We start from the raw sequence: 17,788 nt of genomic DNA on the forward strand, positions 1-17,788 counted from the left end.
TCCTATACATCCTGCTACAATCTAATAAAAGTTGTTTCTTTGTCCAATGTTCATTATTGTTTGTTTCATGGTCGATCCAGTACGCCTATTCGGTATTCTAGCAAGAACCAAGAAGCTTGAGAACTGATCTCTCTCTGAGTCATGTAGGAGTTAATGGTGGCCGGCAGGATAATTTTCAAGAGCTTTAAATGTTTCTCGAGCAACAAAACATACAAGTTACCGACTAAACAAGATAATATAGATTTTGAATGAGTTTTATATTAAAAAATTGATCAATTAGAGCTGTAATGGAAGTATAATTAAGCCTTTTTGTTAGGGACTTAATCTTTATGCCTTTTGCATTCTTTTCTTGTCTTGTTACATAATCTAGGTTTAAATCTTTCTGCTAAGGGTTGAAAGAGCTACAGATAGGACATAGTCCAAATACTAATCACCATAGACAATAAGAATCTACATGGAAACCAATAAGGATTAGGTGCTAGGTAAGCAGTTCACCAGCATAACAAATTTTTCACCAGACAAGGAAAGCTCTAAACCCTAAGCATAGGCTGGTCCACTTGAGTACGAGTCAAGCGTGGGCTGGCCAAATTTGAGCCTTTGGTTTAGCTGGACCTAGGGTTAATTTTCAAGCTACCGATCGCTGCATTTGGCCCAATCCAAAGATATGGACTAGGCTTACAAGTTACATGTATAATATAATTAACTTGTAGTATTTTTTATCACTTTTGTCGAGAGCAATATTTTTTTATCACACTTGTGAAAGGATGAAGGTGATTCCAATAGCTGCTATGTTTTTGTTTTCCTCTTTTGTTACACAGAAATAGCAGATCTGGTGGGGAAAAAAAAATATTTAGCTGCCCTGTTTGTATTTTCTTGAGTCACATTCATTATATTTGAAAGAATAGAAGTAAAGACTTTTTATTTTTAATTTTTTTTAGAGATTTTATGCATACTTTCTTTGTGCTACTCCAACATCTCAACTCCAACTTTCCGTCTATTTGGCTTCTTTTACCAACTCCGTCCTGAAGAATCAAATGCTAACCTCTTCAATTTCTGCATTCTCCTCTCCACCATTGCTAGTCTTTCGCTCTCTTGCTCCTCCCCCACCACCATCCGCACCTTCTCCGACCATCCCCGTGCAAGAGTTGCCGGCTTCTCCGGGGTTGAGCATGTCCTCATGTGCCTTTTTTTCGTTGCGTTCATTTTTGAACTCATTTGTTTGTTTAGTTCTATTATTTCTAAAAACCTAAATACAAATCATGTTTCTTCATTAGAAATTTAAAAAAATAGAAATAAAAATTTTGTTTTTAAATTTTAGCAAATGCCGTTTAGGTTCCGAGTTCGAAACATACGGACGTCGATTAAATTGTGGAGACCGAATGCTCCTGCTTCGACACGAGGTCTGGAAGGGCGTATCGTTCTACTAGTAGCCTCGGTGGTGCCAGGTGTGACGTACTCACATGTGGTATTCGTGCCGGAGCTTAGAGGGGTAACCGAGCCGGGCCCACGGGTGGGGATTGTATGAGTAAAACCGGCCGGAGTACCCAACATACGATCATTTTTGCCCGCATCAAACATTCTCCTGGCGGGATAGAGGCCCAATAGAGACTGCTATGTGGGGTTGGGCTTGTTTCTTTCTCCCTCTTCTCCTTCACTTTAAGCGGAAAAAAAAAAAAACAACAACATCCTTAGGTTTTGCCTTAGATAAATAGGACACACCTCGACGAAATAATAAAGGTTTCCCATAAATCCTTAGATAAAGAAGGAAAGAAAAAGTAAAATAGGACGCACCTCGACGAAAGCGGAAACAAGTTCGACGCAACCGTCGAGCTGCAATGTGGGCTCCCCCGCGTAACACCTCCGCAGTTCCCCCCTTTCCCAGAATTATACTACACGATACACATCTCCATCCCTTGATCCCCATGCCACTTCTCCAAGCTCCCCAGTTCCCTCACCCAACCGCTCCTCTCATCATCAATACCAGATTTAAAAGCAAACCCCTCATCCCCGACCCCATCCATTGCTGGGCGCGATAGCTTCGATCGCCTCCCCTCCTTCCTTCCCTCGTCTTTGTACAGTGGGAGGGGAAAGTCGAGAAAACTCGAGTTACCAGAGTTTGCACTTCCAATGTGAATGAAGCCTTATAGGTTGCGGAGCTACCGAGGCCCCGTTCGTTCCGTTCCGTTGTTCTTTTCAGTGAGTTACCCGACAAAAGTCTCGGCCTCACCCTCCATTCCAAAGCTGACCCCGCACCTTCCCCTTTCTCTCCCTAAAGGCGTAAATCCAGCGCAGAGAATTAGCCTTCAATTCATGAAGGATTGCTCGGTTGGGGCGTCTAGGTTTTCTCTCGCCCAGGATGTGAATCTCCTAATGGCCTGCCCCTAGGGTTTACGGCCTCGGCTCCAAGAAGCGGAGGGGGTGGGGGGGCTCGCCGGATCGCCGCGACGACATGGGAAACTGCTGCCGCTCGCCGGCCGCCGTCGCCCGGGAGGACGTCAAGTCCCACTTCACCGCCGCCGCCGCCAACCACCACCACCAAGGTTCCGGCGCCGCTGCCAAGAACCACCACTACAACGCCGGCGCTGGCGGACACCCCAAGCGGCCGACTGTCCTCACCGGCGGCGCCTGCGACGCCATCCTCGCTGGCGGCGTCGAGGAGAAGTACCTCCTCGACTGCGAGCTCGGGCGGGGGGAGTTCGGGGTCACCTATCTCTGTATGGAGCGGGACACAAAGGAGCTTCTTGCCTGCAAGTCGATCTCGAAGCGGAAGCTCCGGACGGCCGTCGACGTCGAGGACGTCCGGCGGGAGGTCGCGATCATGCGCCACCTCCCCAGAAACCCCAGCATCGTGAGCTTGAGGGAGGCGTGCGAGGACGAGAATGCGGTGCATTTGGTGATGGAGTTGTGCGAGGGCGGGGAGCTTTTCGACCGCATCGTGGCGCGGGGGCATTACACCGAGCGGGCCGCCGCCACCGTCACCCGGACCATCGTCGAGGTCGTCCAGCTCTGCCACCGGCATGGGGTGATCCACCGGGACCTCAAGCCGGAGAACTTCCTTTTCTCCAACAAGAAGGAGAACTCGCCATTGAAGGCGATCGATTTTGGGTTGTCGATATTCTTCAAGCCTGGTGAGTAGGGCGGGATTTCTTTTTGCTTTCCTTTTCCGCTTGATCTGTTTGGGCTTGCCGAAATTGTGGATATTTTTCGATGAATTATGGTAATTTTCCTTCCAAAGGCCTAATTTTCGAATATGTTATCAATATGATGGAGATAATTCCTGCCTAATTAGGACGTTTACTTAGTAATGGAAGCAATTGCCGCTATAGTAATTCCTGCAATGAGATTAAATATGCTTAGCTGTGGTAATTGAACGCATACTCGAAGAGAAACAGAGATTGAAACAAGCTATGAAACCAAATTTGCTATTTTTGGTGAGTCTGGTGCATAATAAAGAGGATGAAGATGAAAGCGGAAGGAGGAAGAAGCCTGATTTGTCTGGCATTGGCTGCTTGCGAATTGTAAAGTTCACAAAGCTGAACACAATGTCTCTTTTGTGCTTTTCTTTTCCTTTTTTACCAACTTATATTGACAAGGTTCCAGTATTAAGAAGAAATTAGTTTGATAATGTGACATTGTAGTTTAACTTGAGTCAAGATATGATGTTGATGGCTTAATACTAATATTTGCTTTATTTAAATTTTTAAAAAATGATTTATTTTAATTCAAATAAGAGTCTTTTTTAAAACTACCAAAATAATTTACAGCCTTAACCATGAGTCAAGATTATTTTAATAATGTGATACTGTAGTTTAACTTGAGTCAAGATACAATGTTGATGGCTTAATGCTAATATTTGCTTTACTTTATTTTTTTAAAAATGATCTCTTTTCATTCGAATAAGAGTCTATGTTAAAACTACCAAAATAATTTATGACCATAAACCATGAGTGTTGAAGCGTTGGTCCAACTATTTGGGATCAACTTGATGAATCATGTCTCAGTAATTGCTCCTATTAAGGACCATCTCCGATGCCACTACTAGTTGTTCTTATAATCCTCTCTTACAACTCCTGCTCATATTATCTTAACTCCCACTCCCTTTTTTTAGCCCTTGGACATAAAAATGAGCAACTATTCTTATGTGGTCTCATACCTTCGGGCTACATTCACGAATAACATCAAAGTTAGTTTTTCATTATTTGATCCTTAACCATTTCAACTTACGTATATCCCCAAGCATTCTCATTTATTAATTATTATCATATTCTTCTTAGTTTTGCATCAAGTATTTTTGGCATTCTCATCTCTCTTACAATCATGTTTTGTGATAGGACTCAATCTATTGGTCAACATTTTGAGCAGCTGAGCTCGGCAACATCCTGGTGTTGTTACTATGAAGCATGTCTTTATATTCTTAAATTGCTTTGGCATGCAATAGTCACACTATACCTTAGAGGCACCTCTCCACTTCAGCCACCCTACTTAATTATATCTGGTACAACTTCATTTTGTTCCTGAATTTTTGTTTTGTAAAATAAATTTGGTATGGCAAAATGGATCATATTGTGATGCCACAAAGCTATCAATTTCGATTGGAGTCAAGATACACCTTTTCGGTACTGGATTCCGTATCGGTACCATCTTATTACAGTATCGATACGTAGTATGGTACCGAGTGTCGGTATGGTATAAGACCGCGTACTAGTTCGGTACTTGTACAGTATGGTACATCCGGTATAGTTCGCTACTGACGGGTACGACAAATCTTGATTGGAGTACTACAGAAAATTTTTCACTTAACTTTTATAACCTTTATCCTTACAAATTTTTCTTTACAATTCCAATTTAACATTGAATTTTATCCTTGTCGTATTTAACTGACACTATACCATTTGTAACAACATTCACCATGGTATAGTTGTCCTTGTTTGTAGGCAATGCCCTACTACTAACAAACATCAAGTTAGAATTCATTTCATGGGTTGAGCTTCTTTTACTATTGGTTATTGATCTAACATGAAGTATCACCTATTTTATCAAAGCTTGTGACAGGCTCTATGTACTTGATACTGAAAATAACTTTTGTTAAAGTAATTTAAAAAAGAATCTCAGTGCCCTCTATAATCTAACATTTTTTGTCTTGCAGAGTCGCATCTTGATATATGTCTGAATTTCACTCTTGCTCCCATGCCAGTTCAACAGGAAACTGGTACCTGTCAAGTGTGCAGCAGTCTTGTGCACCTTAATCATGGAGCAATACCCATTGCTTTGCCCTTTTTTTACTTGTTGTCTTTTCTGTACTGTATTTGTCGATAACTCTTTGCATGGTTATGCATTATTTCTTAAGGATGGTTTTGCAAAAGTCAAGAATCAATATTGAAATCGTTAGAGTTCATTCATGAAAACTTTGAGCACCAACTGATTTATCCTTTAAACCAGTAAATTGTCGAATATTGGGGATTTCATTTCTAATGTTCTTGATTTTAACATTGTTCTGGTGTGGCTGCTAATATTAGCCCTTCGGCATTCTAGGAGAAACGTTCTCTGAGATTGTCGGAAGTCCATACTACATGGCTCCTGAAGTTTTGAAGCGGAATTATGGGCCGGAGATAGATATATGGAGTGCAGGAGTAATTCTCTACATACTATTATGTGGAGTTCCCCCATTTTGGGCTGGTAAGGTTTTCTTTCTTTCTTTCTTTCTTTTTGGCTAATGGAATCTATCCTCCTCTATCTTGAAATCCAGTCCTTCATTCCTGCGATTCTGCTGGAAAGGCATATCCCTTCTTCCCTGCTAGAACTTTCTTAACTAGGGTTTGTTAATTTTAGATTTATTTCAATATGTAAAATTACCATTTTCTGATGAAGAATATATGTTAAAATTGCAGAAACTGAACAAGGGGTTGCACAAGCCATTCTTCGGGGGCTTATAGATTTTAAGCGTGAACCATGGCCAAATGTTTCAGAAAATGCTAAGAATCTGGTCCGGCAGATGTTGGAACCTGACCCAAAAGTTAGACTAACAGCAAAGCAAGTTCTAGGTATGTTATATCTTGTTCTTTTGCAGACTCGCGTACTGAAATTATGTTGCTTGTTTGTTGAATGAATTTAGTTAGTCCACTAGTAGTCTTCATGTTCATGGTTTACTAGTCTTGATTTGGTTTCTTTTTCCTGTTGATCATTTAATTCCTGGCAATAATTTTAAGTCTTGTTAGAAGTTTTAATGTTCAAATGCTCAACATCTGTTCACACTTGGAATTTACTTGAACCAATGGAATGTAGTGCCTTATATTTCCTTAATGACTAATTTAGGGATGACAGAATGAAGTATATGTAATATCATTGTAAAGAGGTTCAAAACTTTATGAATATTCTTTCATTATCTTAATGAATGGATTGGGCTCTGCCCAATTTCTTTCTCAAAAAAATCACGAACATTGCTCCTGGTTGCAACTTGCAAGGTTCATGATCTATCATTGTTGCTAACCTCACAGCTTTTTCCCTTAATTTTAATGAAACAGTGATAATCCAGATGTTGCTAAATAATGATCTTTATTTATCCTCTGTTCGAAGTTGGAAGTCTGCCCATCTCCCTCTTCTCCTTTCTCTTTCTTAGATCTCATTTTTTTCTCCCTATGCCAAACCAATATTGACTTAGTTTCATCCGTAATAATCATGTCCAGTCGATGATTTTGTGATATACTTTCTCGGGCAATATGGATTCTTTCGAATATTACGATATCTATTTGAATTCTGGTTGTATTTTCCTATCTTTCGGCCTCTCCTTTTTGGATCTATCTGTAATAGCAGTAATCCCAGTTTACCTTTCTTTGTTGGACCATCCCGATTTACCTTTCTTTGTTGGACTCTTAACGATTGAACCTCTTTTTTAATTCTACATTGATCATGTGACAATTGATGTCCAATTTGAACAACCAGTTTATATATGTGTATGTATAGACACACACTCAGATTAGGAGATGAATTAAATTCAGTTTTTAGGGGGATTATTTTTCAGTGTAACATAATAAGATCAACTGTTCAAGTCTTAGTTGCTGGACTATAAACAATACCTCAGAAAGCAGATGCCTATGCTTAGATGGACACCTGCTGTGCCTTGCTTAGGGCTTGACTGCCTACACGGATCCTTTACTTAAACTGATGGCATACCAAGGATCTAAGCAGCCAGCATATGCTTATGCTGCTTTCAACATCCAATGGGCTTTATTTTTGTGCAAGTTAGGGTGTTAGGTGGGCAAAGCATTGCCCTCCTGCTTTGCCCCCTCCCTTCCCACCAACCCATCCAAACCCTCCCCCGCCTCACATATGTTTAGCATTGGTGCCTGTCCGCCTCAATTGGTTGCACCTTCCAAGTTTCTGTAATCTTGATTAGTTATTCATATCCAACTTTGCATCGATTCTTCATCAGAGCTCCTTGTTTCATTAAGTGGCCTAAATTGTTAAGCATATTCTTTTGGGTATATAATTAGTTTTATCACACAGTTTGTCAGAAAACTTGTTCTCTTACTAGCTAACATGCAGGACGCTAAGACAAGTCCTCAAGCAAATGTAATAGTGTTTCCTTAATTTACCGTTTTCCTTTATCTTGTTATGATTTATTTTTTCAGTTACTTTATATGCTTATGAACATTACAGTTTTCTGAATGCCATTTGCATAGGCATCAGCCTGTATAAGTGCAGTATGGTTTTTTGGCTGCCTATGTGCCGTAAATGATTTTTAAGACTGCATACAGGGAAAATGAGAACTAAAAATGAGAGCTTTGTAAACCTTAATTACTTGGATTTCTCTGTTGAATGCTTGAGCTAGTTGGTACTGTGACCTAGATTGATCTTGTCGAAGCTTTTCTAGATCCTATTTCTCTGTAAATATTGGTTAATGATTTGATTTGGTCTGTTCCAACAGTTATGGGACTGGATTAATGTGTGGTGGGAGATGATTTCAAGTGGGGGGATGTTACAATCAGTTCTCTTTATAGTGAGCATGTAACTTTTTTAGAGTTCACTTGTACTTGCTAGAGTATATTTTAACTGGATTTAGAAATGTTGTAGCCCTTTTAGATATTTACAATTCATTTCTCGAAGATAGAATTTAGGAACTAGAAGTCTGACAATGTTTTAGTTAAATATTTCATTGGACTTTTCCATCAAGGATAAAATTCTTGTTGCAAACTTTTCAAGATGTGAATTTTTTCAACTAACAGTTTTATACTCCCATGATAAAACTGCTGGTCACTGTTCATGTAAATACATTTCATGATTATTTTATTACCTATCATATTATATAATAGATATTGGGATAGTGGAAAGGTTACTTTTTGGAGTTGTATATTGGGTTTTTATCATAGCAAGAAGAAAGAGAAGTGTTTAGGCATTCTTAGTATCCGAAAGTCATCTAGCTCTTCAAAATTTAGTGATTCTTCTGTGTCCAAAACAATTTTCAGGGACATTAATATAAAATGAAAGTGTTGAAATTTAATATTGTTTGGTCAAATGCTTCCTTTGAATTTGCATACCATGCATGTTTTTTCGTTTGAAAGGAGTAGTTTTCTTCCATTATATCAACTCATGCTTCTCTACCCAAGTGGAAAGATGAGGTCATCTACTTAAGCTGGTCATGGTTTCTTTTTATAGAAGTTTTACAGAACTTTTACTTTTCAGAACAAGGCCTAATTATTCCCTGCTCTCCTTTTTCTTTATTGGCAATTTAGTTGGATGTACTGAGCTTTTTTTACTACTTTGATCTCATTAGTCTTCTGTATTTAGTGTTTCCATTAGAATCTGTTTCATTTTATTGATAAAATTATAGTATTCTGAGGCAGTTGATTTTGTAAAAATCACGTCAATATAATGCTTTTAACTTTGTACAGCCATATGCTTGTATTGGCATTTCTACATTCATACTATTTTCTTTCCCCTTATGTACATTATGTAACCCTTCTATCAAAAATGATTTCTATAGTATGGTCTCGGCCCATCTACTTGGATGCTGATCATATTACATTGTTGTCCACCTCCTTGGAATATGTTATGGAATGTTGTTATTATTCAATTAGTAATTAAGATTTTAAAAAATGTCTTGGATCTCCATGATTTATGTTTACATGACAATGCATGCTCCCCATATCTGTTTAGATCTGGTCATTGTATAAATATCTGACCATGTACCACTTCCACTGCTACCATAAGGGTTGAATGATCAAAATGGGAATTTCATTGTTAAATCCTCTGGAATTTTGGAAAGGACTGTACGCCACTTCTTGATTTAACTTGCCAAACTTGCTTTAACCTAATATTTGACTGAGCCTAGCTAAGTTTATGTCTACTATAAATGATCTAAGTTTTCGTCTTACTAACCTGTGTTTCTGGGTTGATTGATAAAAATGTGATTAATCGGACTACTTGTTGCATACCAGTTGCTGGATAGATTGGCGCACATAGTTATTGCTATTATAATAATTGCAGAAATTCATCTTTAGTTGTCTTTCCTCTTGCATTCTTGATTTTGTTCTTGTATAAGCTCGGTCTTTTTTCCTTGAACATTAGTAGTTTTATATTTTCTTACCCCATTATTAGAGGTTTTAGTTAATAAAAATCCTTGTGCTAGGTGTCTTTAGATTTACAATCATTATCCCATCTAGTTATGTCAGCAGGTATGTCAGATCATGCAAAACTACCTAAGGATGGAGGAAAAATAGTCATTAGAGAAATATAGATAGGACAGAGACTAGAGAAGAGGGACACACTGGGACTATGAGGCCACATGGTTATATATAGGATGTGCACCTTTTACCTTTTATTACATAGGGTGTTAGGATATAGTAGGCATATGACCAAGCATCCAGCTGCAATATAAAAAGAAGTTTACTTTCCATACAAGGCAGGCTTATCGGATGAAGATGTAATCAACTATTAGAGACCACCTTCTCTTTTACTTTTCATACCACTAATTAGATTGAACCATTGTCATATGTTCTTTTCTTTCTTGCAGAACATCCATGGCTTCAAAATGCTAAAAAAGCTCCGAATGTTCCTCTTGGAGATGCTGTCAAGTCGAGGCTCAAACAGTTTTCAAGGATGAATAGATTTAAAAGGAGAGCTTTAAGGGTTAGTTGGCGTTTTGACTGTTGGCCCTAATAATTTATGCCTTTTCCGCTCCTTGTCTTTTGTTTTTAGATTGATTTAAACATCTCTATATCATTAATGGATTTTTGTTGATTAGGTCATTGCAGATCATTTGTCTATTGAAGAAGTTGAAGACATAAAAGATATGTTTAAGATGATGGACACTGATAATGATGGCGTCGTTTCATATGAGGAACTGAAAAATGGACTTGCAAAATTTGGTTCCCATCTTGTGGAGTCTGAAGTGCAGACGCTTATTGAAGCTGTAAGGGTACTTTACTTGCATTTGTTGCTAAATTTTAATTTAGCTATGTCTATCAAATGCAAATGAAAGGAAAAAACTTGATGTTTTTAAATTACTCTCTCTCTCTCTCTCTCTCGGCATGGATTGGGGGGAAGGTCCATCAAGAAGGGAGGCCTTCTCTTTTCTGTTTAGTAGAATTATCTATATCTGAACTACGTTGATTTTGTTATATTATTTCTGCATATTAAGGTAGCATGTATTTTAAGGTTTAAGTGAAATGGAGCAGACCAGGCATTAAAAAAGTTTGTGTTCTATGAAATATTTGTGCCTAGTTATTGCAAAATAGTAGCTTCATGAATGGCAGGTGGCGTACTTTGGAGCAAACACTTAGGATGTTATAGGAGATGGATAAGGTGACCGTTCTCCATCAAGCTGATGTAGGCCAAGTTCTTATATGGAGGCACCACAAATCTTTCTTATGGTTACTAACTAACTGTAGCGACACCCAAAACATTCTGCAAGTTTCCAAACAACAACCAACTTGGTGATTTGCATGCATTCAATTGGAACTAATATTATAAACATTCACATATTGGACATTGCACTAGATGGTCAAATGTGAATGGGCCAATTGCTTGTATCCTTCCAACGCACTGTCTTTCTCATAACAAACTTGAGGGGTCGTTCTTTCAGTGAATGTAATAGCTTCTGTTGTTTTGAAGTATGCATTCAATTCCACTGCTTTCCAGTCAATAGATCAACAACTTATCCAGTGTTCAACCTGTTTTCAATTCCAGTGATTTATTAGGAAATGACATTATTGGATTCAGATTAATGATCAACTAACAACTTTGGAACCTTGGATTTTTTCAACTCTAGATGGCACTACCAGTTTAATTCAAATTGATCAGACACAAATTAAAATGTCTAATTTCATTGATATATTCCTCCATTAGGCCGGCAACTGATTGGGGTCATGATCTTCTCTTAATTTTGTCATTCCACAAATTCATTAAGACGATTTCACTTAACCTATTTAAATCATTTGGGAAACCAAATTATTCACTAAGCTGGGCAATTGTAAAGGATCATCTACTTCCATAGCATGAAGAGATATCCCTAGCAAATTCATTGCCAATACAATAAACTCCCTTCTCCATCCAATTGCTTTCATCACATGTCAAGGCAATGCTAGTGATCTTCTGCTCTTTTCCTTAGTTAGGAAAATTAATAGCCCTTACTAGGTTGGTTTAGTTGGGAAACTTGTTCATTTTCACTTTTCCCCCCAAATGCCTAATGTACAATATAGATATGAGGTAGCATTCAAGAGACTTTTTGCTGCACCTCTAGAAGAATTTGGGTTCAGGAATTGTGTCAGTAAATCTAGGGACTAAAATATTTTCTGGGGACAATCAACTGAAGACGTTAGACTAGTTGGTCATTTCTGGCTGGTATAAAGTGAATCTGATTGAAATGTATCGACATGGAACCTTGCATTTCTTGTTTCTACTAGATTATTTGACCCTAAACTTGCTCCACCATGGCCCTACCTTATAGCCCACCAATATCTTCTACATGGCTGGGTCACCAGTTACCCACCATAATCATTTAGAGGCCTAGCTACGTTTAAATGCACACCTGGAAGTCTGGAACTGGGAATGAACTGGAGAATCTTGTCAAAAAGTATAAGGCATTGCAGAGATATATTGTCAGGCAGTGAGGAGAGTTCTGGCGAGATGGACGTAGGAACTTAGTAGTCCTTGCCCTTGTAATTATACTTTATATACAGTATTATTTTTCTCTTGCAGCATGACTTTGTCGAGACCATTTAGCTGAACTGCAAAAGTGATGTGAATTATATCCTCTGAGCAATTTCACTCGCTGACACCGAGATAATTCTTGGTAAAGGTTTTGGAAAAAAAAATCCCTGCAAAACCTAATTATATTGTCTCATTTTTCCCATAATTCAAAATATACTAATTTTTCTATGTAGGAGACTTTTGTTATATGGATACCATGCTTCTAGACTGCATCAGGTGGGTCAGCAAGATCATCTTTCATCACCAACTGTTATAGCTGCTTTTTCCTTCCAGGAATTTTGGAATTTAAATTATTAAATTATTCATTAGTTTGTGTCCTATACTTTTTAATAATTTTATGTAAAAATTTATATTGCTTTGATTGATGTACAAATCAAAAGGACTAATTCATGAATTTATTTTAAAGCTTCTGTGTCAGAGGGGTGGTTGCTGAACCATGCCTCATAGTTCCAACAACAATGAAAACTACCAAAAAAAAACAGTAGTGATACTACTAGAAAGTACAGTTTTAATATTTTCCATACATAATCCTTCGTATAGATGTTGCGGCGGACGGACACTAAGATGGATTGCCATTCTAAATAACATGAACCTTCTGTCTGTTTCTCTCAGATTATCTTCTTATGATTGATTCTTCATCCATTTCATTCCAAATCAGTCCGAAATCCCTGGGACATGTATTGAATTGTTTCGACAGATTCATGATATTTTGACATGATTTGTGCAGAGTAACACTTCCTGTAATCATATGGTCATATGAGATTTTTTAAGATTACTGAAAATTTTTCTATTGCATCATAGTCAGCCAGCATTTGAAGGTTGTTTATTTAAAAATCATGATTTTATTCTTTCCCAAGTTTGAAATTTTTGTGGTTTAAAAGACAATGTTTTTAGAAGGCGTTTGGTTGTTGTAAAGAGAAGTTTCAAAAATGGAAAAAAAAATGTAAGATGACAATGGGAGATTTGAATTTGGAAAACTCTACACAAAGTAGAAATTCTCAAAATCATGATTTTATGACTTTAAGAGTTAAGAAAGAATAGTGATTTAATTTGCGCGATTAAACACCTGAAAATCATGACTTGTAATTTCAAAAATCATGTGGAGTTATGATATATCATGATTTACCTGCTTCCAAGCATACCCTCAATATCTGCGCTATAGACAATGCTATTAGTTATTGTACTTCATAGTGTATTGATAATGCTATCTTCCTGGGTTTGGTGGATTCTTTTTGCTCGCATATAAAAAATGCTTCTTGCTCGGAAGAGAATAGGGAACTGCAGATTCTGATCACTAATCGGCTGATGTTTTATGGATGCCTATCCTCTTCTGTATCTAAAATATGCTTAGAAACAGAGAGCCACAGCTTCTGACTGATCGAGTTTGTGTGAATAGGCAGATACCAATGGAAAAGGAAAGCTAGACTATGGGGAGTTTGTTGCAGTGTCTCTTCATTTACAGAGAATGGCAAATGACGAGCATCTCCACAGAGCCTTCTCATACTTTGATAAGGATGGGAATGGCTACATTGAGCCAGAAGAGCTTCAGGAGGCCTTGGTGGAGGATGGAGCTGGAGCTGCTGACAGCACGGATGTGGCAAATGATATCTTACTAGAAGTTGACACTGACAAGGTAATTCTTGACTAGTTGCTGAAACCACTATCTTCTTTCTCCATCGCTCACAAGCTTCAATTGCTTGTACGTTTGTAGGACGGAAGAATAAGCTACGATGAATTTGTGGCAATGATGAAAACCGGAACAGATTGGAGGAAGGCATCACGACATTACTCAAGAGGAAGATTCAACAGTCTCAGTGTCAGGCTAATGAAGGATGGTTCTCTAAACCTGGGTGGTGAGTGAAATGACAGCCAGAGGTCTTGTTTGTTTGTCATTGAAAGCTGATGCTCTCCAACCTTTTTTCTTTTTTTCCACATTATTTTGGGGGGGATTAGTTAGGTGGCGGCCCTTGATTGGCTTACCCTGTAATTAGTTCTTCAGCTAGCATGGTGAGCATTTGCGTTGCTGTGTTTGTTTGCATGTGAAGATGCCGCCGTCTGATACACATGCTGGATTGCAATATTGGGTTTGTTGTAATTTTAAGATGCACAATATTGGTTTTTAATAGCCATTGTTCATTTATATAGAAGTTATGAACTGATTTGCTGTAAGCAGATCACTTTATGGGATAAGCATCAGCTGACATGGCATGCCTTTCCTTAATATTGGTTGGATTTAGAAAAATAATATTTAAGTGTCTTTCATAAGATGTATCAGATGGCATGCCAAGGATGGCTCAATGCTGCATCAGCTGTCCTATCGGAGTTCCCTTGCTGCAGAGTAGTAATATCAGACTGTCGGTGTGGCTGAGGTTGTCTTCCTATGCCAAGGTCTGCGTGATGTTAGTTCACAATTTGGTTTATCTTGGATTTGTAGTGAGCATCGAGTAATCAAAGAGTTAAAGATCAGTTTAGTGCAGGAAATTGAGCTAATGTTTGTAATTGCAGTGCAAGCTAGGTGATTTGCAAACGCCTTGGACAAGTTGGAGCTGCTGGTCAGATCCCTTGCAAAGAAAGGGATATGCTGATGAAGACTGAGTAGCTAGCAGTTGCTAAAATCACTGTTTGGATGGATTGAGCCTTACTGGAAAGATTAGTATATGCAGGGGAAGTACTTGGTTTAATATTCTCTCGTATGTGATGTTCAAATGTGGTCGGAATTGTAACATAAATACTGCTATATTAGAAATATTGAGTTGGTAAAGCATTGGATTGTAGTTGAGGGAATTGGGAGCAAGCATCGGTGCAGGAAGGTAGATATTTTAAAAACATTTTAAGTAGGTGCAGACGATTTTAGATTTTTGAAGCGGATGTAGAAGGTTCCTGCAATTGAGCATCAGATGCATGACAAAATCTCTTTAAATCTAGAGTGGTTGTTCTAGTGTAGCAGCAATAAATAATGGACGCGAGTCTTTCGAAAGTGATATTCACTTGCAAGGATTGAGTACATTAGATATCTTCTGCATTAAACCACATTTCAATCATTTGGTTTGTATCCTTTTTCATTCAATCGAATGTTCAGAATAACGCATATTAACTAATGTCATGAACTGTAAATTTTCAGGAACAACAATAGGATGGTATCTGCCAATTTCCCCTGAGGGAGTGTTCTAAAGATTTTTTCGCATTCAATGCCATGCCAAATCTATATTGTGAAAGTCGTAAGACACTTACAGCGCCCTCCAAAATCAAATGGGAGAGCCCACATCGGTGACTGGGTGGCAAAAATCCATGCGGTTTATTCCGTGCTTCTCCACTCTTCATCCACAGCGCCAGGATGGTCTCCACCGACCCCCATTATGCACCTTAAAGGAACAACACTCCCTGGTGTCATGACTACGGGATGATAAAAAGTTGATGGCTACGGGATCAAGTGCATGATTGGATCGTGAGTCTCCAAGACCCAAGGTACTTCCATGCTCGGCTTTTCTAGGCAAGATTTGGTTGGAGGTTGTGAGAATCAACTAAAGAAGCTCTTTGGAGCACTTACAGCCTTCAGACAGAGATTAATGGGGATGTGAGATTCATAAGACTGATTCAGCATAGATGGGATATATGTTCATGCCATGATAAAAGAAGCAAAAGGCTACTTGAATGATAAGTATGTACTGGAGTCGGATAATGACCTTATTGGATTTTATGAGCAGGCCTTTCTTATTTGGAGATGCCTTCTTCTAGACCCAATCCTCCAGCCGAGTCAGGTCGATCCAGGAGAAGGAAATGAACTCGGTATGCTTTGAGTAAACCAGAGATAAAGTAGCTAGCCACACGGTGTAGGCCCCTTAAAAGCTGAAGACAAATTGGCTACGAGATTCTGTCAGCTGGTTGGCACTTCTGGTCTCCTTGGCAATTCTTCCGGGAGAGGTTCCATGCATGTTTGAAATCAAAGGGTGGGCTTTTCCCACCGCAATTCTCGAAGAACATAATTTGTCAACTATAAATTGAAGTGGTTCAAGTTGCAGTTGAGCTTCGGGTCGGTCTACATGCATTGACAAGAATGATGAAGCAGAAATGTAATTTAGACAGTTCGTTCTAGAGTTAAGCTCAAAGGTCTATCAACGTAACACCGAAATTGTCATTAAGTTTCTCTTTTATCAGGGTGACGAGAAAGGAATTATAGCTCCTAAAAGATTATGCAACCCCGACCTTGGTATGAACATCTATAGGGAATTTTTAGGGGATACATTATAGCACTTAAACAAAAACAAAAAAGCTTTAGAAACTCAAAAACAAAAACGCCATGTTGCTTAGGCCCTGTTTGTTTTTTATAATATAAATATAGAATTCAATGCAAAAAATATATTGGGTTATTTTGTTTTTTTAACAACTTCCATTTTTTTGTTTTTTTAACAACTTCCATTATTTTTGAAAAAAAGTAGAAGTAAAAAATTTTTATTTCTATTTTGTTTTCAAAATATGGATTTTCACCCCTCTCTTCCCAACCTCTCGTCCTCCACCCAACCTCACTCTTGGCCTTGTCGCCTTGTCTGACCACACCGGCTTTCTGGGCCTCAACAACCGCCTCACCTCTCAGCTCCAACAACATTACTTGCCTCGTCCCTCTACTGCTCCCTTAGCCACCTCTCTACCCGATGTCGAGTTCTCCCTTATTCCCAATCACATTGTTGACTCCATCCCTTCCCTCTCTTTCTCGTCTCTAGCCATGTTGTCGGCCTATCCCTCCTCCCTCTTCTTTGCCCCTAGATATGTTGCGGGCCTTTGTTATTAAAAAAAATGAACCAAACATATTTTTTGTTATAGAAATTTGATAAAAATAAAAATAGAATTTTTTATTCTAATTTTTTAAAAAAGAAAATGGCAACGATACCAAACATATCTTAGCTTTTTCTTTTTTTTTCTTCTATGAAGTGTTGTTTCTTAGGTGATTTCCCTATATTTAATGATAAAGTATAGTTAAGTATATCTTAGTTAACCAATTCTATCTCTTTCCAAGCTTTGTTGGTTGAGTAATTTGTATAGTTAATAAATTCAAATTCTTTGTTTCTAAAAGTGTATTTGTATGTTCCCATATATTAAAAAGTTGAAAGTATCACTAAAATATATTTACAGGCTGGGAAAACCCTTTGCTGAGCTTTCTTACAACAAAGAGGATGAAATGAATTATGAGTGATGCCAAGATAAATCAGCTCCAAAATATGATTCCTGAATCTTCCTCTTAGTCAAGTTGTGATGGTACTACATGAAATGGTGGTGGCGGCAGCGGCAGGGACTAATTGTTCTGTCGCTGATTAAATTTATCAAAAGTTTTTTTATGTTTATTGTTGTAACAATGCAAAACCTCATATTTCTTGACTTTATATAAGTATTCAAGATCTATCCAATATATGACTGATACGAGACTAAATATTCAAATCTAAGTAAAGCTAACCATAAATATTATGATCATCTCATGATCGGTCCTAATAAGCTCGTGCTGTAGTGTTTTCTATTTCATATATACCATGAGCAAAATCCATTCTGATACTATTTATAATAATCTAAAATTTTATTAAAAAATATTATT

General features: G+C 38.2%; 1 protein-coding gene across 2 annotated transcripts; it reads left to right on the forward strand.

The window, feature by feature from the left end:
* The first annotated feature begins 1,772 nt into the window (after positions 1-1,772).
* LOC103718118 (calcium-dependent protein kinase 3-like) lies at positions 1,773-14,397 on the forward strand. 2 transcript variants are annotated; one of them, XM_008806792.5, is made up of 7 exons: positions 1,773-3,128; positions 5,533-5,676; positions 5,889-6,041; positions 10,010-10,125; positions 10,241-10,414; positions 13,604-13,840; positions 13,919-14,397. In XM_008806792.5, the coding sequence occupies exons 1-7, from the start codon at positions 2,450-2,452 to the stop codon at positions 14,066-14,068; spliced, it is 1,653 nt and encodes a 550-aa protein (XP_008805014.1). In that variant the 5' UTR covers positions 1,773-2,449; the 3' UTR covers positions 14,069-14,397. The 2 variants fall into 2 exon arrangements, with proteins under 2 accessions (XP_008805014.1, XP_008805015.1); XM_008806793.4 differs by having other exon boundaries at positions 1,865-3,128; positions 10,241-10,408.
* The last annotated feature ends 3,391 nt before the right edge of the window (positions 14,398-17,788 follow it).

This window comes from Phoenix dactylifera, chromosome 14 (assembly GCF_051530095.1).
Source record: "Phoenix dactylifera cultivar Ajwa chromosome 14, Ajwa_hap1_PhDact_Kaust_v1.1, whole genome shotgun sequence".
NCBI lineage: Eukaryota > Viridiplantae > Streptophyta > Magnoliopsida > Arecales > Arecaceae > Phoenix > Phoenix dactylifera.